Source organism: Ranitomeya variabilis, chromosome 2, assembly GCF_051348905.1.
Source record: "Ranitomeya variabilis isolate aRanVar5 chromosome 2, aRanVar5.hap1, whole genome shotgun sequence".
In the NCBI taxonomy this organism is placed as follows: Eukaryota; Metazoa; Chordata; class Amphibia; order Anura; family Dendrobatidae; genus Ranitomeya; species Ranitomeya variabilis.
This window is the reverse complement of record NC_135233.1, coordinates 727,062,907-727,089,553: the sequence shown is the minus strand read 5'-3', so window position 1 is coordinate 727,089,553 and position 26,647 is coordinate 727,062,907. Positions and strand designations below refer to the sequence as shown.

General features: G+C 40.4%; 1 protein-coding gene across 1 annotated transcript in view; it reads right to left on the bottom strand.

Annotated features, from left to right (window-relative positions):
- The window catches only part of LOC143809876 (uncharacterized), a 497,351-nt gene that overhangs the window by 206,214 nt on the left and 264,490 nt on the right, over nucleotides 1-26,647 (bottom strand). The window contains exons 4-5 of the mRNA XM_077292854.1: nucleotides 4,993-5,062; nucleotides 4,853-4,907 (exon numbers count right to left, since the gene is read on the bottom strand). Coding sequence (XP_077148969.1) covers nucleotides 4,853-4,907; nucleotides 4,993-5,062 — 125 coding nt within the window. The remainder of the gene's footprint in view (nucleotides 1-4,852; nucleotides 4,908-4,992; nucleotides 5,063-26,647) is intronic.

Below are 26,647 nucleotides of genomic sequence, written 5' to 3'. Positions count from 1 at the left end.
CCTGGAGCTGTTTCTGTTGTCCAGAGTCCAGATGTCTTGTCTTCATCCTAGATGTCCAGCCTGTGTCTAGATATCCAGTTCGTGGTCCTGGTGGTCCATCCTGAGTTTCTGAGTTGGTTTCACTTTTGTTCCTGTACGAACTCCTCCTCCGTGTTCCTAGGGAGTTTCCAGCCTTATTTCCTGGTGACAGCTCTGCCTGTGTGTCCTGGATCTTACCTGCTGATGTCCTGAGTTGTTATACCGATGTTCCTGGACCAGTGCTGTCCATGTCCGGGCTGTTCCCTGGGGTCCATCCTGTGATGACTTCTGTCTGAGGTCAGTGTCTGATGTTCTCCTGCTGTGCCTGTGTTGTGCCTGAGAGAGAGGTTCTCCTGATATGCCCATGCAAGATGACCACTAGACTGCATCAACCCATGAAGACCTCTTGCCATTGTCTGACGTCTGCTGTCCTGAGATGTTCACCCTTGCTTGATGTGCGGTATCCGAAGCCTGGCATTGTAATGTCTTGTTTCTGGAAGTAGCTTTGTTTAGTAAACTTTATGTTTCTTCATATCTGAAGTTGTGCGGTGTCATCTAGTCCTGCATGTTACCATCTTGTCCACCTGAGCAGCTGCCACAGACCCCGGTCGCTGTCCTTCCCTAGTCTGGGTAGCCCTGGGTACCCCCCTGTGGTCCAGTGGGTCCACATTCTATTACCACCTGGGATGCACATCCCATGTCTTCATGGCCTGATGACATGTGAGCGTAAGCTAAGTAAGCTAAACTGTGCCCATCGTGACAGCAAACCCATTCAAGGATTGCCTGTTTGTTAGAGACTCAAAAGGGGGTTCAAACATATTATTCAAGCATGACCAAAATATCACCAGGCAGCAGTCGTCAGACTCCAGGAACAGGTATTCAAGCTCCAGGTATCAAGCAGTGGTCGTCATTACTCCAGGCACCATGTTCAGATAACACATTATCCAAGTACATTCACTGGTCACTAATAATTAATCAAGCAAATTTGATTAGCACCACCTTGATGCTACTTCCCTTTCTGTTTCCTATAAAAGCAGTAAGGACGTATTTAATTTTCAGACTGCCTTTGCATTTTGGTCTTTTTTAAAAAAAATGACATGCTAAAATTTATCATGTGTTCTTGTATGTCTGAGGTAGTTGTACCCAATTTTAAGACATTCTAAATATCTAATGTTTTATTTGTGTCCTGATATGCCAAACTACAGAATTGAAAAAAATGTTTACCTTGTCTTTTTTCCATTATTCTATATACAACTGCTCACAGGTTTCCATTGAAGGCATTATCTTACACCATCAAGAGCTGCTCACTTTCGTATTAGAAGTGAATGCTGTCTTTGACATCACAACTCCACACATCTGCTGATATGTGTGCATGAGAATTTGGACATAATAACATCATTGTCACTACTTACTTGCAATTCAAAAGTCAGCTCTGAAAGTGCATGATCAGCAAGTCTCCTCGTCAGTGCAGTGCTGACAGCTTCTATGGCATACAGAGGCTGCTTCATCTGCATGGCATAGAAGCGATCAGCATTCATACGCAGGTCATTGTATACCAATTCATTCCCGTAGACAGTAATGCGTTTTGTTGATGCAATCATCTGCAATAGCCTGCATGCGCACGATTGCACAATATTTGACGCCTGAAAAAATGCAACATTTTGCATTCGCCAGAAGCCGCCATACACCGCGAAACGACACATGAGTACGCATCCACATGCGAACACATGCAAAAGCATGTCCCTGTGTACACCATGTTAAAGATATAAAAACATTACACATGCGGATCGTACGCTGCGCACACGGATGCACATGTAAACCCGGCCTCAAGCAGCTAATGGGGGATATTTTTACTATGACCCTCCATTTTTAAAAAAACTTTACGGTGGATTAGGTTAAATATTGGAATGATGAAGTTGTTAATGCAGTATTCTAAATAATTAATCTGTCAAAACACAAATGAACCTCAATGTTTGAAATATTATTATTATTATTATTTATTATAGCGCCATTTATTCCATGGCGCTTTACATGTGAGGAGGGGTATACATAATAAAAACAAATACAATAATCTTAAACAATACAAGTCACGACTGGTACAGGAGGAGAGAGGACCCTGCCCGCGAGGGCTCACAATCTACAAGGGATAGGTGAGGATACAATAGGTAAGGGTAGAGCTGGTCATGCAGCAGTTTGGTCGATCTGTGGTTACTGCAGGTTGTAGGCTTGTCGGAAGAGTTGGGTCTTTAGGTTCTTTTTGAAGGTTTCGATGGTAGGTGAGAGTCTGATATGTTGTGATAGATAGTTCCAGGGTAGAGGTAATGCACGAGACAAATCTTGTAAGAATTGTGTGAAGAGGGGAGTAGAGAAGGAGATCTTGTGAGGATCAGAGGTTGCATGCAGGTAAGAACCGGGAGACGAGGTCACAGATGTATGGAGGAGACAGGTTGTGGATGGCTTTGTATGTCATGGTTAGGGTTTTGTACTGGAGTCTCTGTTCGAGGGGAAGTCACAGAGCAGGAGGTTGCAGTAGTCAAGGCGGGAGATGATCAGGGCATGGACTAAGGCTTTTGCAGATTCTTGGTTTAGGAATGTACAGATCCGTGAAATATTTTTGAGTTGAAGGAGGCAGGAAGTGGAAAGGGCTTGGATATGTGGTTTGAAGGAGAGATCAGTGTCAAGGAATACATCTCTGTTAAATTAATATTTTTATTTTTGAATTCATATACAATTATCACAGATAGGGCAGATGCAAATGACAATTTTTCTCTCCATTTGAGAAAAAGCCATCGAATTCTGCTAATCACTCTAGTCAGAGTTTGATCATAGTGGGATCTGATTTTCTTAGCGGAGGAGAAAAAATAAATGTTTTCCACCTTCTCCAATATGTTAGTCTGCTAAAATCAAACGGCATTTGATGTCATCTGAATGCAGTCCGATTTTTTTCAGGGACCCATAGATAAGCACGTGGTCAAAATTGTTCGTACCCCTCGTTTAATGACAGAAAAACCCACAATGGTCACAGAAATAACTTGAAGCTGACAAAAGTAATAATAAATTAAAAATCTATGAAAATGAACAAATGAAAGTCAGACATTGCTTTTCAACCATGCTTCCACAGAATTTTAAAAAAATAACACTCATGATATAGGACTGAACAGAAATGATGGTACCCCTGAATATAATGGGACAAAATATATATGTTAAATCACGGTGTGTCCACTAATTAGCATCACAGGTGTCTACAATCTTGGAATCAGTGAGTGGGCCTGTATAAAGGGCTAAAGATACTCACTGTGCTGTTTGGTGACATGGTGTGTACCACACTCAACATGGATCACAGGAAACAAAGGAAAGAGTTGTCTCAGGAGTCAGGAGATTAGAAAGAAATTTAAAGACAAACATGTTTAAGGCAAAAGTTATAAGACCATTTCCAAGCAGCTTGATGTTCCTGTGACTACAATTACATATATTATTCAGAAATTTAAGATCCATGGGACTGTAGCTAACTTCCCTGGACGTGGCCGCAGGAGGAAAATTGATGACAAATCAAAGAGATGGATAATAGAAATGGTAACAAAAGAGCCAAGAAAAACTTCTAAACAGATTAAAGGTGAACTTCAAGCTCAAGGAACATCAGTGTCAGATCGCACCATCCATCTTTGTATGAGCCAAAGTGGACTTCATGTGAGACAACCAAGGAGGACATCATAGTTGAAAAAAAAACATAAAAAAGCCAGACTGGAATTTTCCAAACTTCATGTTGACAAGCCACAAAGCTTTTGGGAGAATGTACTAAGGACAGATGAGACCAAAATGAAACTTTTTGGCAAGGCACATCTGCTCTATGTTCACAGATGGAAAGATGAAGCATATCAAGAAAAGAACACTGTCCCTACTGTGAAACATGGAGGAGGCTCTGTTATGTTCTGGGGCTGCTTTACTGTATCTGGCACAGAGAGTCTAGAATCTATGCAGGGTACAATGAAATCTCAAGACAATCGAGGGATTCTAGAAAGAAATGTGCTGTCCAGTGTCAGAAAGCTTGGTCTCAGTCGCAGGTCATGGGTCTTGCAACATGATAATAACCCAAAACACAAAGCAAAAAACACCCAAGATTGACTAAGAGGAAAACATTGGACTATTATTTAGTGGCCTTCTATGAACCCTGACCTAAATCCTATTGAGCATCTTTGGAAAGAGCTGAAACATGCTGTCTAGAAAAAGAAACCTTCAAACACAAGACAACTGGAGCAGTTTGCTCTTGAGGAGTGATATATATGAAATACCCGTCGAGAGGTGCAGAAGTCTCATTGATAGTTACAAGAATTGTTTGTTTGCAGTGATTGCCTCAAAAGGTTGGGCAACACAATATTTAGTTAAGGGTACAATCATTTCTGTCCAGGCCTACTTCACGAGTTTTATTTTTTTTTTAATTCTGTGGAAGCATGGTTGAAAAGCAATGTCTGACTTTCAATTGTTCATTTTCATAGATTTTTAATTTACGACTACTCTTGTCAAGTTCAAGTTATTTCTGTGACCATTGTGGGTTTTTCGGTCATTAAACGAGGGGTACCAACAATTTTGATTACGTGTGTTTGTATGGGAAAATGCCATTCTCTTAGTTCTCAGAGATAAATCGTGCATGCCGAGATTTTTTTTTATCATCAAACTGAGGAAAATGGGACATATGCACAGTTCCACAGAATATGAGTGTAAATGCTTTCCATCTAAAACACGTATAGCACTCTTCTGATTTAAACAGTCTTGTTCATGAGCCCAATTAGATGGTCACATTTCAAAATTATTGTGAAAAACAGAATTTTAAACTTACTTATTTCTAGGTCAAGAATTAATTCCAAATCTTTAAGAATTTGTGTGACGCTTAACTGAAAACAGAGAATCAGCATGATTAATGTTATTTATAAATACTATTCAATTTGCACAATGACTCAATGACTAATTATTTCTAACCTGTTCCTCTGAACCTTCAGGAGATGCACATTCTTCTTTAATCGAAAAGTTCTTCTCATCTTTAGAACATCTGTTTAAAATAAAAACATATGGTGGAACTGTACATTACCTGTTACTTATAAACAACCCAGAACACATTATATACATTGCTTTACAGAAAATATTCCTATACGTTACTGCTTCTAATGTTGCAATGTCAAACATTTTTCTGATAAACATGCTTATAAGAAAATGAAGCACTCTCTGAGACTGTGATCATTAAGCTCATGGATACATGTACTCTTGACGAAGAATTAATTTGTATTGGGGAGAAAAGAGATAGTGTTCAAATGTGTAATGCTGGTGGGTGTGGACCAATGTGCCATGAGCTGGGCTTAGCCTGGAGGGGTGTGACTAAGCAACTACCTTGTTTTTGCTAGAGCCTCTGGTGGTGAGGATAGGCTTTGCTGCAGGTTGTTGCCAGGTACCACTCCATGGCAGTCCTCAGGATCGCAGCAGCTGACACGAGAATCATAGGTATGGGTACGTGATACAGGAGGGCAAATACAAGGTGTGGTTAGGCAGTCTGAGGTCAGGGCAGTTAGCACAGGGTCAGTAAGCATAGCTAAGGTCAGAAAATGAGAGGTCAGACAGGACGGGAGAACTAGTCCATTTGGGAATGGGTAGCAGAAGACAAATACAAACTTAAATGTGGACTAACAGTTTAGGAACCAACCTTTGGTTGGAGAGTGGAAGGTGGAGATGCCTAATAAATGTTCTGCTCACATGGCTAAATTCCTGCAGAAACCAGTAACACCCTCACAAGATAAATAAGCGGAACTACCTGACACGGGAAGAAATTGCACAGCGAGTTAAAGGCAGCTAGTGAGGCATCCATCATGACTAAATGAACTAGGGTTTAGCCAACAACTATTGTGTGTATGTGTGTGTGTCTGTGTATACACACGATAAAGTGAGTGTTTTTGAAGGGACTAGATAAAAATATAGTGAACTTCCATAAGGCAATAGTCAAAATTAATATAAAAGAAAAAGGGGTTTCTTACTCCGAATTTAGAAAAGTAAATTGGAGATTTAAAGAAATTAATATTTGTGCAGGCCTAAAGAGATTTTCATCATCAGCATGTGTAAATTAGGCTTAAATTGTTCTCCTGTTTAAAGAAAAAAGTTAAATTCCACTTGCGCTTCAGATCAGAACAAAAAAAGGTTCACATTCATGTTTCTATTTGCCACACAGATGGATTAAACAATACAGTAATAGTATTCTAGTCTAAAAATATATCCAGCATGCTACTGAAGAGGTAAATAAAATTACACTAAAACATTTAAAATGGATATTTACAATAGAGTATATAAATGTAACTTTTAAAAGTACTCAGTGTACATACTGTCTAATAAAAAGCTGTAATGCATAGGCATTCATAAAAGCAGGTTGCATAAAAAGTATTTCCAAGACTGCTTTTAATTAGAGCAAAACATATCTGAATTTCCACTCTTTCCCAGTTCATTTGAGCTATAGGCAAAAAGAAAGGAGTTCTTTAACATAGGGTCCCAGCTAAAGAGTGGTCATCTTGTCATTGGCTGGTGGGCTCACATGCTCAAATGTGTAAGAAGAACTATTTTAATATGTCTAACAATAGTGGAGCATAATATTATATATACAGTATATATATACAGCGGGTATGGAAAGTATTCAGATCCCTTTAACTTTTTCACTCTTTCATTGCAGCCATTTGGTAAATTCAAAAAAGTTCATTTTTTTTCTCATAAATGTACAATCTGCACCCCATCTTAACTAAATAAAAAAAAAAGCAGAAATGTAGTAAATTTAGCAAATGTATTAAAATAGAAAAACTGAAATATCACATGGTCATAAGTATTCAGACCCTTTTCTCAGTATTGAGTAGAAGCACATGTAGAGCTAATACAGACATGAGTCTTATTGAGAATGATGCAACAAGTTGTTCACACCTGGATTTGGGGATGCCATTCTTCCTTGCAGATCCTCTCCATTTCCATCAGGTTGGAAGGTGAACACTGGTGGACAGCCATTTTCAGGTCTCTCCAGAGATGCTCAATTGGGTATAGGTCAGGGCTCTGGCTGGGCCATTCAAGAATGGTCACAGAGTTGTTCTGAAGCCACTCCTTTGTTATTTTAGCTGTGTGCTTAGGGTCATTGTCTTGTTGGAAGGTAAACCTTTGTTAAGGGGAGAATGTATGGCATATGAAGATATACTTGAATCAAACTTATATGGACGCTTTGCTAAACATTAGATTCATGTCACTTTAAGGTTTTCTAATTCACTGTTATAAGACTAAATTCTGTTTGTTACTCTGTACCAGGATGTACCAAGATCCGTGTAAATCCCCTAGTCTTATCGAGAGTAAATGTACCTCCACCTAGGTGAATTGATCCCCAATAAACCAAAGATAAGTAGAATGCGTGCATAGACAGATGTCAGCTTGACCCAAGACAGCCATTAGGGCGATAACGGTACAGAATTAGTCTTAAAGCAATAGTCATTAGAATAATGATATTATAGTAATAAAGATAATAACATAGAACATGTAAGCTCAAAAGAGTTTTGTGATAATTGACAAGTTGGAAAAACCCATGATGTAATGTGCTGAGACCGCCCGATTTCTCTTATAAAAAGAGCGGTCCACGAAATAAAGATCAGGAAATCTTTTGAGACAATTGCTTGCATTTGTGTCCTGATTCCTCCGGCCGTAACATCTCACATTCAATTTGGCAGCAGACAATTAAGACGGGTCGCACCCTAGTGTGACAGAATTAACAGTTGGCGTCCGCAACGTGGGGCTAGGACGAAAAGTTCGAACCTGACCAGCCGCAAGGAGGACCTCCTATCTTGGACTGGACCACTCGAGGGTGGAGAAGTGCACCTCCTACTAGGTAAGAAAATCATTCATCTTACCTATAACCCTCCAGTGTTTCCGTGCTGAGATAAAGGTCAGTCGGCTGTCAGACTCGGACATAGTGACCGTTCTGACAAGTCCTAGCACCAAAAACCCACCCTGGTCACGATTTCCTTAATTGTCTGCCTTATCTGTTTTTGCTTTTGCCTCTCTGCTTTGCTGTTTTGGTTGTTTGCATTTTGTTTGCATATGTAGTGCTACCTCAGCCAGCCTGAAAAAGATAGGGAGAAGTACTGAGCAATTTCACTGTCACTCTGGTTCCGGTCCTGCTCTCAGGCTTGACCGATGGTCGCAGAAGTCTGAACTGTGTCTCTCCCAGTGGACCAGTGAAGTGGGAGTAACGGCTTGATTACTCTGAGTGATTTTACAACCTCTAAGTGGTTGGTGACTTCTTGCGGATGCCCACCGGAGATCACCTGGCTATGGTGATGATGTTTTGGCTGCAGCGTAAGTTCATAGGTTTTATTCTATAAGGGTGGAAGGGTAATTACAATTACCGTATTGATGTGACTGAGTGATTGCTCTCTCCCTGTCTACCTAAAGTGTGTTTTGCCCAGGTACAGACTTTTTATCTCTACAGATCAGGCTGGCATATAGATTGGTAGATTGTGAAGTGTTTTGTTGTCAGGGATTCACAGTATCTGACATCAGTGCCAGTTTAAGCTGTCTTTTGTCTGTTTGTATAGTGTATGGTTTGCCGGCAGGAGGCGTACTAGCATATGGTTAAAGTTTTGAATTCATTCTGTATATATATATATATATGTTGTGAGATTAGAGAATTAGTTAACCGGTTTTGTTTTGCATACTTTAGAATTGTAAAGTTAGGTGTTACAATGTGTTCATGTAGGAAGAGAATTCCTTAAATGGTAATTGCTTTCACTTGTACAGATATCTCTGGTAGTGTGAGATCCGAAGTCCATTGTTACTCTTTAGTTAATGTTTGACTAACGTCACCGCATTTTTTCTGTGAAATAGTGTAAAGTGAAAGTGTTGTGGAAGCAGATATTCTAGCAGTTTATCTGGTGTTTTTAGACTACGCAGGTTCTGGGTATACAAGAATTGTTAAATACCCTGGTGGTAATTGTTAGCTAACTTCCTATATCACTGTGTTCAAAATACTAGACATCACAATATCACTAAAGACCCCTTTCCTTTGACATAAGGAGTACATACAGCTTTCACAGTCGCATATATCCAACTGTTCAAAACCTCGTGGGAACTTGTCTCAAGAGATAGACACACATGTCCCTCAGACGCACTCAGAATTCAGATGATAGAATGGGTGGGAGTAGTCAGTCAACACACATAAGACAGATACGACCCATAGGGGAGCAGGGAAAGGAAACGCATGTTAAGAAGAACCCTCCGACCCCAAAGGGGGGAGGATTAGATAAGAAGGTATGGAAGAACGTGTTAATGAGTAGAGAGCAGGGTCTTAGGCTTAGGTATTATGAAATCCTACAGAGCCCTGAAGAATGTTATAAGATGGTAAAGGAAGTTAGAAGACAGGTATGGAGAGAGGAATATGACAAGGATACTGAATTTTATGCCAAACAGGTGCCTACGGAAAATGTGTCAGTTACAACATCTGCATTACAGTCATTGATACCGCCCATATACATTCCCGACGACTGGACATGTACCATCTGTCAGACACAGAATGCAGAATACCGTGAGACTTGTTCTGACTGTCAGATGACCAACCCAAATAGCCCTACTTTCTATCCAACTATATATGTAGACGGAATACCTTATGCTACATCCTGTCCAGCATCCACTATAGCTCCATTAATTAATGCAGTCTATAAAAAGAATAATGAAGGAGAAGATGAAAATGACATGGAGATACATAGTCAAGCAGAAGAGGGAAGACAGGAATCAACAGCTCAGACTGATAATCCACCAATATATGGTGGGAGTACATCATCATCTTCTAAACCTCAAAGCTTACACTCTCGCACACAGCCTACTCCACACAAGGACCCCTGGAAATACCAGGAGACAGACACCCTAGTGAGCAGCTTGCCAGACCCAGTGCAACATCCCATGCCATTTTATAAAAGGATGCGTCAAATACAGAAGGCACACTCTGCCTCATGGGCAGATTTAGAAAGGCTCACACAAATTACAGCAGGATATTCCCTTTGGCCAAGGATGCGACTAGCCCTTGAGCCTGACAACTTCCATGTAGAATGGCTTGAGTCACGTGTATCCGGAGAATATTTCCTCCGTAAGCTTTACGTCTGGGCTAAGAACCGCCTGCCAACCCAGACCCCCATTCTCCAGGATGTCATGCAGGGGAAAGGAGAACCTGTGGATAGTTTCTTCCATCGATGTAATCAAAAGTTTCAGAATCTCAGATTTGAAATGCAAGTTAGTCAATTAGAAGACACTTTGACACCCACCACTCCCGAGCTCCAGACCCTAATAGGGTATTGGCATACTGATTCTGCAACCCATGAAAGTACGTATACTCTTACAGTCCACAAAAATACCCGAGAGAAGCAACACCTCTCACCCATATAGAGGTTGAGGGTATACCCTCCAATTTCCAGGTGAGGACCTGAAGCAGCTAGAAGCGTAATCAGGAACATTGACTTACCCGACCCAGACTTTCTCACGGATGAAGTAGTGCCTTTTGAAGGGGTGAATGGTAACACACGGTACACTCCAAGGATCCGACCCCTACACAAAGGCCTACAACCTGCAGAGTATGCTGTCTCAATTAGTTGTCTCACACACCTACCCTGTCAGTTGTACTAGGATCAGATCTACTACCAAAATTCCAAGCCAGCATTCTGTTTCATAAGGACGGAACTGTCACTTTCACAGGAGCAGTCTGCAGAAGTGTACGGTCTCTTTTCTCTACAGGACACACCTGTAGATCATGTGGACTTTGAACTGATGGCATTGATCCCAGACTCACTGCGGGCACGAGGCCCAGAAGAAATTGGCAGGCTCAAAGTCCAGTCTATGAAGATGGAACTGGAGTCAGGAGCCCTGCTGCCATAGAAACTGCAGCCGTCACCGGAAAGATGACACATCCCACTGCCACTCTTCAGACAGGAAAACAGGAAAGCAGCATACCTCTGACAGCCAAGCCACAGGTACTACTATTAAACCAGTGGCCCGGGGAGTCCAAACCTTCATGAGAGCCAGTCACAAGTTGAAGATCCTGGCCCAAAGCCCTATTCTGCTGTCCTATGTCTGCAATGCCCTATTCTGCTCCCGGACAACGTCACCATCTCCAGATGTGCTGTCCATAACCTAGCTACTCTCCTACATCTGCCAAGGGGGGAGAGGGTGAAGATCACATCTCTTACACATCAGTGGAAGAGGTAGTCGACTCTGAAATGGCTCATTGCGATTGTCTCACTGTCATGAGACAAGAAAACCTCTGGAAGATCCTGACCTGATGCTCTTTGTGGTTTGACCAAGGTATGCAGACCCAGAAGGCCTTTCGCACACTGGTATAGCAGTAGCTACAGAAGATACCTGCTGCCAGCAAAACCGCTGCCTCCACCCAAAAGGCAGGACTGCGGGCCTTGACAGAAGCATGCAAGAGGTCCACTCAACCCAAAGCTATGACCAATCTGGAGGGAAAGAGACTTCATCATGGCTAAAGGAATGCCGGTCAGACGACCCCTCAAAGCCATACAAGAGTTAATGGAGTCCTTGTTGATGCCAGGAAGAGTTGCGGTGGTAAAAGGTGAAGACACACACACACACTGGAGACACCTCAAGGGAAGCAGTGGGCAGCAGACTAACTGAAGCAACAGCAAAAGAAGCAGCAATGATACTATTTGACACAGAAACATCTCATCTGTACGCTAATATGGATCCAGAAACAGAAGGACTAACCCTGGAAAAAGATGTCCCAACATTCCAGAAGCAAGCATCCAAAGAAGAGAAGAAAAAAAGGAACCAAGATGGAGCCACACCGAAGAAAAACACGCCTATGGATGAACAAGGGAAATTGAAGGCCTTGAACAAAAGACCCTACATACTTAATGCTAGACAGGAAACAGTGGAGCTATAGCATAAGGAGTTTTAGTTTTTCCCTTGGGTCTCACATACGCATGTACACACACACACACGCTAGCAGGTCCTACAAACTCAGCACTATAGGATCCTACTAATATTCCCAGTTTAGGGTTATACCTTTTCTAACTACAGCTGTCTATATGCAGACTAAGTTTATTGTTAAATAAGGCATGTGACTAAATTTGTTCTCAAGTTCCATCCATCCCAGATCCTGAGGACCTAGAAGGTGCCCACCAGATCCTGGCCGATGACTGATTCCTCATCACCAAGAGGTTCAACAGACGTACCCTCAAACCTAGAGATGACAGCCCATTCCAAGTCCTGCCTACTACCACAGCAGTCCATGGGTCCACGCCTCCCACTGCAAGGAGATGCCAGATCCAGAGTCCAGTGGCGGCTGCCACTCTTCATCCATCTGACACTTATCCTTTACCTAGTCCAAGGGGTAGCCAGTCACCAAGGGGTAGTCACTCATGAAGAGGGTATAGTGACATTTTGGTATAATATCTCCACCCCAAGAGTTGGGCTTAAACCTATCATTCCCATAAGTAAGAACATACAGTGGATAAACTACCTATACTATAACCAACAACGGTTTATAGAATACCCTGGTGATGCCATAAAGGCACTTATTGACCCATTAAGTTTTCAATAACTATTCTATCTGTTTTAACTGTATTAGCCTTAATTCTTTACCAGCATAACTACATGCCTTAAGAAAATGATGATGAGGACCATGGAAACCAAAGTGATGATGACCATACATGCTGATTTCAAAGATCCCCTAGATGAAAGATGCTACTGTGAAACCATGAGAGGAATGTCATATCCACATCCCCAGGAATATGTCTGCCTGAAGCACACCGATGAGGGAAAGACCAGGATCTGACTTCCTCCTGTGCAAAGTCCGTTAGGAGGGGGTCCATCTACAAGAGATGGGTCGTCTCGTCTATACGGTGAAGGTTAGTTAGTTAGGGTCCAGCATTTTGAGTCAGGTAGGCCAGGAGGACAGATCGATAGGCTCGACGAGATCAGAGTTTGATTTTGCATATCTCCAAAGGGGGGACTGTTAAGGGGAGAATGTATGGCATATGAAGATATACTTGAATCAAACTTATATGGACGCTTTGCTAAACATTAGATTCATGTCACTTTAAGGTTTTCTAATTCACTGTTATAAGACTAAATTCTGTTTGTTACTCTGTACCAGGATGTACCAAGATCCGTGTAAATCCCCTAGTCTTATCGAGAGTAAATGTACCTCCACCTAGGTGATTTGATCCCCAATAAACCAAAGATAAGTAGAATGCGTGCATAGACAGATGTCAGCTTGACCCAAGACAGCCATTAGGGCGATAACGGTACAGAATTAGTCTTAAAGCAATAGTCATTAGAATAATGATATTATAGTAATAAAGATAATAACATAGAACATGTAAGATCAAAAGAGTTTTGTGATAATTGACAAGTTGGAAAAACCCATGATGTAATGTGCTGAGACCGCCCGATTTCTCTTATAAAAAGAGCGGTCCACGAAATAAAGATCAGGAAATCTTTTGAGACAATTGCTTGCATTTGTGTCCTGATTCCTCCGGCCGTAACATCTCACATTCAATTTGGCAGCAGACAATTAAGACGGGTCGCACCCTAGTGTGACAGAATTAACACCTTCAGCCAAGTCTGAGGTCCAGAGCACTCTGGAAGAGGTTTTCATCCAGGATATCTCAGTAGTTGGCGACATTCAGGTTTCCTTCAATGACAACCAGTCATTCTGTCCCTGCAGCTGAAAAACACCCCCATAGCATGATGCTACCACCACCCTGTTTCACTGTTGGGATTGTATTGGACAGGTGATGAGCAGTGCCTGGTTTTCTCCACAATACCGCTTAGAATTATCACCAAAAAGGTCTATGTTTATCTCATCAGATCAGAGAATCTAATTTCTCATAGTATGGAAGTCCTTTGTATGTTTTTTAGCAAACTCGATGCAGGCTTTCAAATGTCTTGCACAGGAGAGGCTTCAGTTTGGCCACTCTGCCATAAAGGCTCGACTGGTGGAGGGACGCAGTGGTAGTTGACTTTGTGGAACTATCTCCCATCTCCCTACTGCATCTCTGGAGATCAGCCACAAGGCTTTTCTCCCACGATTATTCAGTTTGGTTGGACGGCCAGGTCTAGGAAGACTTCTGGTGGTCTCAAATTTTTTCCATTTAAGGATTATGGAGGCCAGTGTGCTCTTAGGAAGCTTGAGTACTGCAGAAATTCTTTTGTAACCTTGGCCAGATCTGTGCCTTGACACAATTCTGTCTCTGATCTTCTTAGCCAGTTCCTTTGATGTCATGCTTCTCATTTGGTCTGACATGCACTGTGAGCTATGAGTTATTATATAGACAGGTGTGTGTTTTTCCAAATCACGTCCTATCAGTTTAGTTAAACACAGCTGGACTCCAATGAAGAAGTAGAACCATCTCAAGGAGGATCACAAGGAAATGAACAGCATGCAACTTAAATATGAGTGTCTGAGCAAAGGGTCTGAATACTTATGACCATGTGATATTTCAGTCTTTCTTTATTACTAAATTTGCAATTCTACATTTCTGCTTTTTTTCAGTCAAGATGGTGCCGAGTGTACATTAATGTGAAAAATATGAACTTTTTTGAATTTACCAAATGGCTGTAATGAAACAAAGAGTGAAAAATGTAAAGGGGTATGGATATATATATCTTCATATATGTGTATGAATATATATATATATATATATATATATATATATATATATATATATATATATATATATATATATATATATATATATATATATATATATATATATATATATATATATTATATTCATACACATCCAAAAATTAAAAAAGCAACAGCACACATGACAAATGCAATGTGGGTGTAAAAAGAACACAACAATTGGCACAATAACTACTTGTTATACCTTGCACATTTGGTACCTTTATATTTATTTGTGTATTTCATATCTGCTTGAAATTTGATTTCACAATAAAACTTTCTTAATAATACTTTTAATTGTGAAATTTAGGAAGAGTATGATGTAAGGAGCTTGTAGTAGAGTGCTTTGCCCAAATGTAGTATAACTACAATGTTCCAGACATGTCTCTAATGCTAAGTTGTAGACAGGGAGCTAGCCAGCAGGAGATTTGCTGCTAGATGCAAAGAAACCACTTATTCCCTGTATGTTTTTGTTACTCGTGTTCATAAGCTGTTAAGGCTACGTTCACATTTGCGTTGTGCGCCGCAGCGTCGGCGACGCAACGCACAACGCAGGAACAACGCATGCACAACGCTGCGTTTTGCGACGCATGTGTCCTTTTTTGGCTTGATTTTGGACGTACCAAAAATACAACTTGCTGCGTCCTCTGCGCCATGACGCGTGCGCCGCAGTGACGCATGCGTCGCAAAACACAAGTGCAACGCATGTCCATGCACCCCCATGTTAAATATGGGGCGCATGACGCATGCGGCGACACTGCGGCGCCCGACGCTGCGGCGCAGAACGCTAATGTGAACGTAGACTTAGAGAGCAGTGGATTAATTTGCTGTTAATTGACTGAGTAAACCTTCCTGAAATTTGCTGCACCAGGCAAAAATCAAGCAATTTGTGATTCACTTCATGAGAAATGCAAAAGAAAAGAAATGCATTGCCCCAGTTCACACACTGATGAAGACACTAGCAGCCAGAGAGAGGGCTCATGATGTTAGGTGTAGTCCCACAGTCTATTGTAGCCATCATATAACATGGTCTAGCTAAGCCAATCAAGGGGAACTACCATAGGAACTAACTATTAGGCCACATTCACACATTAGCAGTATTTGGTCAGTATTTTACCTCAGTATCTGTAAGCCAAAACCAGGAGAGGAACAATCAGAGAAAAAGTAGAATAGAAAAACGTCATCACTTCTGTATTTATCACCCACTCCTGGTTTTGGATAACAAACACTGAGGTAAAATACTGACCAAATACTGAATGTGTGACTGTGGCGCTGCAGAAACACCTCACCACTTCTGCCTTTCTCACCCACTCCTGGTTTTAGCTTAAGATATTGAGGTAACATACTGACCAAATACTGAACGTGTGCACGTGGCCTTACAAGGATTATAAAAGTTTAGGACTTGGAAAGATGTGCTGTTTTAAAGGGAAATGGTGGCACACCAAATATTAATTTGATTTAGATTTCTCTTTTGTTTATTCACTTTGCATTGTTTTTGTAGATAAAATTAAACTATTAATTTAACATTTCTATTTCTGAAAGCATTCATATTTTGTAGAATTTTTTCACAACAGCTTAAAAGCTTTGCCCATTACTACAATACGTGAAATATTTTTATAGTATATTTTTGTAATATATGTTATTACACACATACATACATGCTGGATATATCCTATATATTCTGCAATGTGCATTAAAAATGATTTTGCTTTTTTTTCTGTAAAATCAGCTGAACTCTATTTATATACCAAAAATAAAAACATACCATATTCAATTTATGAAAAATCCAATAACTTGTTTATAAAGCTGTAGCATAAATATTGTTGGTGAATAAACAGCTCAGAAAATAATTGATGAAGCTTGCAATTGTTAGGATGGTGGTATGCAATTCAAAGCTAATTCCTGGGTCTAAACTGAAAAAAAAAATCTATTTTTCTTCACTGCAATTGATTTTAATTATTACTTTGCACTAGATCATATCGGCAGGAGGGTCAGAGATTACAATAAAATCAACCAACAGCCTGGAATCTAATGAGGCACAGCTGCAGGATAAGAAAAGTATCTATAATTAAGTTTTATTCATTTTGCTTTAAAAAGTAGCAAGAACATTAGCTGAAAAGATTATTCTTTTGAAAATCGAATGATCTAGTAAAACTTCAGTCAAAAGCAAGACTAAGAAAAAGCGCTAGCAGGTGGTATGAAAAAATGACATAGAAGATCTAATATTTTAAAAAACAACCATTTAATGGATGATATGAGAAGTTAATATGCTTACACATATCTCAAGTATCTAGCTTGCTTTGTATACAGAAGGTTATTTATTACCCAAAGGTTTAGCAGCAATGTATTGTCAGAAAATGATCTATTTTTATATCAGATTTTTTAGAAAATAGTTAAAAAATAATAAAGTCAGTTTTTTTATACCACAATCTGAAATTAAACATATAAAATTTGAAATATTATAATTTTCACGTTGGCCGCTTGAGCTATTTTATGCTCATTTCCTGTCCTTTCAGAAAGAGTTTTCACCAGGCTCATTATAACAGGCAGGATTACATTGACAGGTAACCCCTATAGACAGCTAATAACACAAGGCCCACACAATAGGCTATTTCCAAGCTCCCCCTACCTTCACAATGACCTTTACACACTCTCATTAGTCTTAATACAGAAGATGGGTCGGAGGTCATCTATTGCTAATGTTCTTGTGGATTTATTGAAACAGCAAACAACTATTAGTCTAAAATAGCCACAGTGGCCAGTTTATAATATAGAAAAAAAACTTTGCTGATAATACATTCTCCATAAGAAATAGGACCTAGGTTGTGATAAAATGGTAGAACTACATTGAAAATATCATAAATATATACAACATTTATAAAACACTCATTGCCTGACCTCTTTGTATTGTATATACAACTAATACAGTTGAAAATTAAACAGTAAAAGTCAAATATTTGGACACACCTGTTCATACAATGGTTATTTTGGTTCTCATTGGAATGCGTACCTTGTAGATTCAGAGCAAAATCATAGAGGAACACATATAAGAATCAGAAGGAAAGAAACACATGAAACAAACCAGAATGTATTTTAAACATTAGATTCCTCAAAGTACCCCTCTTTTACTCTGATAACAGTTTTACACCTCCTTGGCAATTCTTTCAAGCAAATTAATCAGGTAGCCACCTGAAATGGTTTCCAGTGAACAGGTAAGCTTCATCGAGAGTTCTTTTGTGGAATCACCAGCCTTCAAATTGTGTTGTAACCAGCCGATGTGTTTTGCAGAGGCAGTGCTGGTACACAATTCTATACAGTCCTGAGCCCCACTCCACAAGTGTTGGAACAACAAGCAACAATATAGTAAGGACCACTCAACTGAGCAAAGAAAAATTACTGTGCGTCAGTATTTTAAGATATAATGGCGAAGCAATTCGGAAAATTGCTAGAACCTAAAAAGATATCTTCAAGTGCAGTCATGAAAACTTTCAACCGCTATGATGAAATCAGCATTCATGAGGAGTGCCCCACAAATTGAAGACCAAGAATTATCTCTGCTGCAGAGCATAAAAACATCAGTTACTAACTTTAGAAAATGCAAATTGGTCTCACTTCAGATAACAGCCCTCATAAAAGATTCAAAGACATCAAGTAGCAGACACATCTCAACATCAACTGTTAAGGGAAAAGTGCAAGAAGAAGGTCTTTACGGTCCAGTTGCTAAAAAAAACAATATTTAGAACCACAAGTAAGGACAGGTTTGTTGGGGACCAGAAGCACAAATAGGGACATTAGATTGGTGGAAATCTGTACTATGATCACATGAATCAAAGATTAAGATTTTTGATAGTGTAGCATGAGGTCAGATGGTAGCCATGTGTGAGGTACTCATGCCTCTACACTCCAGCAAGCTACATGAAAATGGGGGTCGTGGCTGGGTGTATGGACTTGAGCTGTGATGGTGATACACCTTCACAGACGGCGTGATGCCTTTGTATTCAGCCTGCCAGGACCATATGTTACAGAGTTCAGTTAGGGAGAAAACATTTTAGAAATAAACATAATTTTAACTTTAGAATAATTTATGAGGAACTATGTACAGCAGATAGTAGCCATTCATCTTCATGGACATTTTTGTTTTGACATGGATTATCACACCGTTTCCCTCTTCACCAATAATGGCACTACAGTGCAGCAGGTCAGAGTCCTATACTTTGACCCACGGTTCCACGTATGGCTTTCTGCTTTAATGATGTCTCTGGACTGCCTTGAAGAGACATTTCCTTTTTGTCTCGTTTGTCCTTCCTTCCCTGTCTGTTACCGACTGACAGACAACTCCATACCATCCCACTAGGCTTTCTGCCTTAGGCCAAAAAACTTGTTTCTTTTCTCTCTTTTGCTGCAGACAGACTAAAGATACTACTCACTTCTTGTTGTTTCTTCTCTCGTATGAGCTTGCTACCTGTCTTGGTCATCTCCCTCTTTCCACAAAAGGACCTACTGCATGTGATTCTGCTACTAAAGCAGGCTTGTCCATATCTGACATTCTGACAGGAAACTCTCCACTGTCTTCCCACTTAGCCTGTCCCACTATGGGCAAGTCCCAACTATTAACTCTGTCTCTCTCTGTTAGCTACATAAGCACTTTACCTCAACCCAACTGAGATGGCTTGACATAAGTTGGATTGCAAAGTGAAGGCAAAGAACTAAAAAGTGCCAAGGACCTTTGGATACTCCTTAACCCCTTTCTGCCATCAGATGGAATAATACGTTCAATGGCAGTACCCATGCTTTAATGTGGGCTCTGGGGGTGAGCCTGCATCAAAGTCGGGACATATCAGCTGTTTTAAACAGCTGACATGTGTCCGCAATAGGCGCGGGTAGAATCGCGATCCACCCACGCCTTTTAACTAGTTAAATACTGCTGTCAAACTCTGACAGAGGCATTTAACTAGTGTTTCCGGCCATCCGACTGGAAATGCGTGCACAGGTGTCCCCGTCACATGATCAGGGGTCATCGGTGCATCGGCATGACAACCAGAGGTCTCCTGTGGTCGGCGATCATAGCAAGGCTGTAATTCTGCTAATAGAGGTGATCTGAGCATCGCCTCTATGTAGCAGAGCCGATCAAGTTGTGAAAGTTTCTAGCCTCCCATAGAGGCTATTGAAGCATCCCAGAAGTAAAAAAAAGTTTTTAAATATATGAAAAAATAAAAAAATATATAAAAATTCAAATCACCCCCATTTTGACCATTCAAAATAAAACAAAAAAATCAAACCTACACATATTTGGTATCACCGCATTCAGAATCGCCGATCTAGCAATAAAAAAAGGATTAACCTGATCGCTAAATGGCGTAGCGATAAAAAAAGTAAAATGCCAGAATTGCGTTTCTTTTGTCTCCGCGACATTGCATTAAAAATATATAATAATGGGCGATCAAAAGAATATATCTGCACCAAGATGATATCATTAAAAACGTCAGCTCAGAAAGCAAAAAATAAGCCCTCACCCGACCCCAGATCACGAAAAATGGAGACGCTATGGGTATTGGAATATTGCGCAATTTTTTATTTTTTTTTAGTAAAGTTTGGAATTTTTTTTCACCACTTACATAAAAAAGAACCTAGACATGTTTGGCGGCTATGAACTTGAAATGACCTGGAGAATCACAATGGCAGGTCAGTTTTAGCATTTAGTGAATCTAGCAAAAAAAAGCCAAACAAAAAACAAGTGTGGTATTGCACTTTTTTTGCAATTTCACCGCACTTGGAATTTTTTTCTTGTTTTCTAGTACACGCAATGTAAAACCAATGGTGTCGTTCAAAAGTACAATTTGCCCCGCAAAAAATAAGCCCTCACATGGCTATATTGAAGGAAAGGTAAAGAAGTTATGGCTCTGGGAAGGAGGGGTGTGAAAAACGAAAACACAAAACCAAAAAAGCTCTGGGGTTAAAGGGTTAAAGACTGTTGCAAAGTCATTCCAACAATCTTTAAGCATTTCCCAGAGGTCCTCAGCACTCGCTTATTGCTTTCACTTCAACCTGCATGCCAACTTATCTCTAACCATCTGATGAAGTTGCTTGTGAGAATTCTAAAGACTTGTAAATAGTGTTGAGCATTCCGATACCGCAAGTATCGGGTATCGGCCGATATTTGCTGTATCGGAATTCCGATACCGAGTTCCGATATTTTTGTGATATCGGAAATCGGAATCGGAAGTTCCCAGTGTATGGTTCCCAGGGTCTGGAGGAGAGGAGACTCTCCTTCAGGCCCTGGGATCCATATTCATGTAAAAAATAAAGAATAAAAATAAAAAATATGGATATACTCACCCCTCCGGCGGACCCTGGACCTTAGCGATGTAACCGGCAGCCTCCATTCCTAAGAATGCAGTGAGTGTAGGACCTGTGATGACGTCGTGGCTTGTGGTTGGTCGCGTGAGCGGTCACATGAGCGGTCACGCGACCAATCACAAGCCGCGACGTCATCGAAGGTCCTTCACTCTGCATTCTTAGGAACGGAGGCAGACGCTTGGACCGGTGAGAGCCAGGGGCCTTCCGAGGGGTGAGTATATCAATATTTTTTATTTTTATTCTTTATTTTATACATGAATATGGATCCCAGGGCCTGAAGGAGAGTTTCCTCTCCTTTAGACCCTAGGAACCATTCCGATATTTTGTGTCCCATTGATATGCATTGGTATCGGGTATCGGCGATATCCAATATTTTTTGGGTATCGGCCGATCCAATCCGATACCGATACCTTTGCATATCGGAAGGTATCGCTCAACACTACTTGTAAAGCGTTCATGAAAGGTGGGAATTTTGAGAACTCTAAGGTTTAACACACTCTGGTTTGTTTCACAAGTGTTTCTTTTCTTCTAATTTAAGAATATGAATTCTTTTGTGGTTTTGCTCCTCTTAATGTTCACATTCTAATAAGAACAAGGACAACCATTGCTTAAACAGTGTTCACATTTCTGACTATCATTGTATGTTCTTTAATTTCAACCAAGATTGGCTGAAAGGAATGATGAAAGGTAAATTTTAAAACTTAAATTTTTCCTATATGGTGTTAAAAAGTCTTTGGGATACTATTAAACTATTCAAAGATACTAGTACGGAAAGGGAGACAAAGCAATTTTTAAGAATTTCTTTGCCTAAAATTATTCTAAGGCCGGAGTCACATAAAATATATGAAAAATCGCTCCAAGTCTCCATGCCGAGAGTGGCAGGAATGTAATGTGAGTGTCATGTGAGTACAATCTGATTTTTCACACCTAGCATCCGATCTACATCCGAATGCAGTGCAATTGCTATCCGATTGCAATGCAATTTTGACCTGAGCCTTTTCATACAGCAATTCTCTGTCATTTACACATCGTTTTCAAAGGAAATATTTGTCAAAACATACACACACACACACACACATACATACATACATACAAACATACATGCATGCATACATACGTAGACAGGGTGGGTCACGTATATGAAAACACCTAAATAAAATGGGAATGGTTGGTGATATCAACTTCCTGTTTGTGGCACATTAGTGTATGCGAGAAAGAAAACTTTTCAAGATGGGTGGTGACCATGGTAGCCATTTTGAAGTTGGCCATTTTGGATCCAACTTTATTTTTTCCGATGGGAAGAGGGTCTTGTGACACATCAAACTTATTGAGAATTTTAGAAGAAAAACAATAGTGTGCTTGGTTTTAGCATAACTTTATTATTTCATGAGTTATAAGTGATCATAAACTTATAAATAACTCAAAAAATAAGGTTACCTTAAAACCAAGCACACCATTGTTTTTCTTGTGAAATTCTCAATACGTTTGATGCGTCACATGACCCTCATCCCATTGGAAATATAAAGTTAAATCAAAAGTGGCTGACTTCAAAATGGCCGCCATGGTCACCATCCAGCTTGATAAGTTTTCCCCTTCCGAAATTCCAATGTGCCACAAACAGGGGGTTGATATCACCACCGTTCCTATTTCATTTAGGTCTATCAATATAAATGGCTCACCCTGTATTATATATATATATATATATATATATATATATATATATATATATATATATATATATATATATATATATATATATATATATATATATATATATATATATATATATATATATGTATATATATACACTCACCGGCCACTTTATTAGGTACACCATGCTAGTAACGGGTTGGACCCCCTTTTGCCTTCAGAACTGCCTCAATTCTTCGTGGCATAGATTCAACAAGGTGCTGGAAGCATTCCTCAGAGATTTTGGTCCATATTGACATGATGGCATCACACAGTTGCCGCAGATTTGTCGGCTGCACATCCCAAAGATGCTCCATACAAGGCAGGATGGATCCATGCTTTCATGTTGTTTACGCCAAATTCTGACCCTACCATCCGAATGTCGCAGCAGAAATCGAGACTCATCAGACCAAGCAACGTTTTTCCAATCTTCTACTGTCCAATTTCGATGAGCTTGTACAAATTGTAGCCTCAGTTTCCTGTTCTTAGCTGAAAGGAGTGGTACCCGGTGTGGTCTTCTGCTGCTGTAGCCCATCTGCCTCAAAGTTTGACGCACTGTGCGTTCAGAGATGCTCTTAGGCCTACCTTGGTTGTAACGGGTGGCGATTTGAGTCACTGTTGCCTTTCTATCAGCTCGAACCAGTCTGCCCATTCTCCTCTGACCTCTGGCATCAACAAGGCATTTCCGCCCACAGAACTGCCGCTCACTGGATTTTTTTTCTTTTTCGGACCATTCTCTGTAAACCCTAGAGATGGTTGTGCGTGAAAATCCCAGTAGATCAGCAGTTTCTGAAATACTCAGACCAGCCCTTCTGGCACCAACAACCATGCCACGTTCAAAGGCACTCAAATCACCTTTCTTCCCCATACTGATGCTCGGTTTGAACTGCAGGAGATTGTCTTGACCATGTCTACATGCCTAAATGCACTGAGTTGCCGCCATGTGATTGGCTGATTAGAAATTAAGTGTTAACAAGAAGTTGGACAGGTGTACCTAATAAAGTGGCCGGTGAGTGTATATATATATATATATATATATATATATATATATATATATATATATACACACACACACACACACACACACGCAGTACAGCCCAAAAGCTTGGACACACCCTCTCATTGAAAGATTTTTCTATATTTTCATGACTATGAAAATTGTACATTCACACTGAAGGCATCAAAACTATGAATTAACACATTGACACATGTGGAATTATATAATTAACAAAAAAGTGTGAAACAACTGAAAGTAAGTCTTATATTCTAGGCTCTTCAAAGTAGCCACCTTTTGCTTTGATGACTGCTTTGCACACTCTTGGCATTCTCTTGATGAGCTTCAAGACATATTCACTGGGAATGGTCTTCCAACAATCTTGAAGGAGTTCCCAGAGATGCTTAGCACTTGTTGGCCCTTTTGCCTTCACTCTGCGGTCCAGCTCACCCCAAACCATCTCAATTGGGTTTAGGTCTGGTGACTGTGGGCCCAGGTCATCTGGTGTAGCACCCCATCACTCTCCTTCTTGGTCAAATAGCCCTTAAACAGCCTGGAGGTATGTTTGGGGTCATTGTCCTATTGAAAAAGAAATGATGGCCCAACTAAATGCAAACCAGATGGAATAGCATGCCACTGCAAGATGCTGTGGTAGCCATGCTGGTTCAGTATGCCTTCAATTTTGAATAAATTCCCAACAGTGTCACCAGCAAAGCACCCCCACACTATCACACCTCCTCCTCCATGCTTCACGGAGGGAACTAGGCATGTAGAGTCCATCCTTTCACCTTTTCTGCGTCGCACAGACATAGTGGTTGTAACCAAAGATCTCAAATTTGGACTCATCAGGCCAAAGCACTGATTTCCACTGATCTAATGTCCATTCCTTGTGTTCTTTAGCCCAAACAAGTCTTTTTTGCTTGTTGCCTGTCCTTAGCAGTGGTTTCCCAGCAGCCATTCTACCATGAAGGCCTGCTGCACAAATTCTCCTCCCTTGTTGTAGAGATGTGTCAGCTGCAAGAACTCTGTGTTGCATTGACCTGGTCTCTAATCTGAGCTGCTGTTAACCTGTGATTTCTGAGGCAGGTGACTCGGATAACCTTATCCTCAGAAGCAGAGGTGACTCTTGGTCTTCCTTTCCTGGGGCGGTCCTCATGTGAGCCAGTTTCTTTGTAGCGCTTGATGGTTTTTGCAACTGCACTTGGGGACACTTTCAAAGTTTTCCCAATTTTTCGGACTGACTGACTGACCTAAATTTCTTAAAGTAATGATGGCCACTTGATTTTCTTTACTTAGAATTTGTATTATGGCAAGAAAAAAGCAGCTAACAGTCTATTCAGTACGACTATCAGCTGTGTATCCACCAGACTTCTGCACAACACAACTTATGGTCCCAACCCCATTTATAAGGCAAGAAATCCCACTTATTAAACCTGACAGGGCACACCTGTGAAGTGAAAACCATTCCCGGTGACTACCTCTTGAACTTCATCAAGAGAATGCCAAGAATGTGCGAAGCAGTCATCAAAAAGGTGGCTACTTTGAAGAACCTAGAATGTAAGACATAACAAAAAAGTGTGAAACAACTGAAATTAAGTATATAATTCCACATGTGTTAATTCACAGTTTTGATGCCTTCAGTGTGAATGTACAATTTTTACAGTCAGGAAAATACAGAAAAATCTTTAAATGAGAAAATGTGTCCAAACTTTGGGTTTCTACTGTATATATATATATAGATATATATATATATATATATATATATATATATATATATATATATATATATATATATATATATATATATATACACACACACACACACACATACACACACATATACATACACACACCCTGCTCAAAAAAATAAAGGGAACAGTAAAATTCCACGTCCTAGATATCACTTAATGAAATATTCCAGTTGTAAATCTGTATTCATTACATAGTGGAATGTGTTGAGAACAATAAAACCTAAAAATTATCAATTTAAATAACAACTAATATCCCGTGGAGGTCTGGAGTTGGAATGATGCTCAAAATTAAAGTGGAAAGTACAGTTACAGGCTGATCCAACTTCAGTGGAAATGCCTCAAGACAAGTGTTGTGAATTAGACTTTTTTGGCTCCCTCTTGTAGTCACTAGTGATATGACTCTGGGATTGTCTTTCCTCAGTTTGGCACCCACCTGGGTCGTTAGTCCAGGGGTGTTGCTATATAAACTTCCTGGATCCTCAGTCCAGTGCCTGGCATCGTTGTAATCAGATCCTTTCTGTTTGCTCCTGTCTGCTGGTCCTGGTTATTGCAAAATTAAGCTAAGTCCTGCTTCCTTGTTTTTTGGTTATCTGTATTGCTCTTATTTTCTGTCCAGCTTGTACTAAATGTGATTCCTGATTTTGCTGGAAGCTCTAGGGGGCTGGTATTCTCCCCCCGGGCCGTTAGACGGTTCGGGGGTTCTTGAATATCCAGCGTGGAAATTTTGATAGGGTTTTTGCTGACCGTATAAGTCATCTTACTATATTCTGCTATTAGTCAGTGGGCCGCTCTTTGCTAAATATCTAGTTCATTCTTACGTTTGTCTTTTCTCCTTACCTCACCGTTATTATTTGTGGGGGGGCTTGTATCCAACTTTTGGGGTCTTTTCTCTGGAGGCAAGAAAGGTCTATCTTTTCCCTTCTAGGGTTAGTTAGTTCTCCGGCTGGCGCGAGACGTCTAGAACCAACGTAGGCACGTTCCCCGGCTGCTGCTATTTGTGGTGCTAGGATTAGATATACGGTTAGCCCAGTTACCACTGCCCTATGAGTTGGTTTTTTATGTTTGCAGACTTGGTATGTACTTTTGAGACCCTCTGCCATTGGGGTCATAACAGACAAGGAAATGATGCTCAGTAGTGTG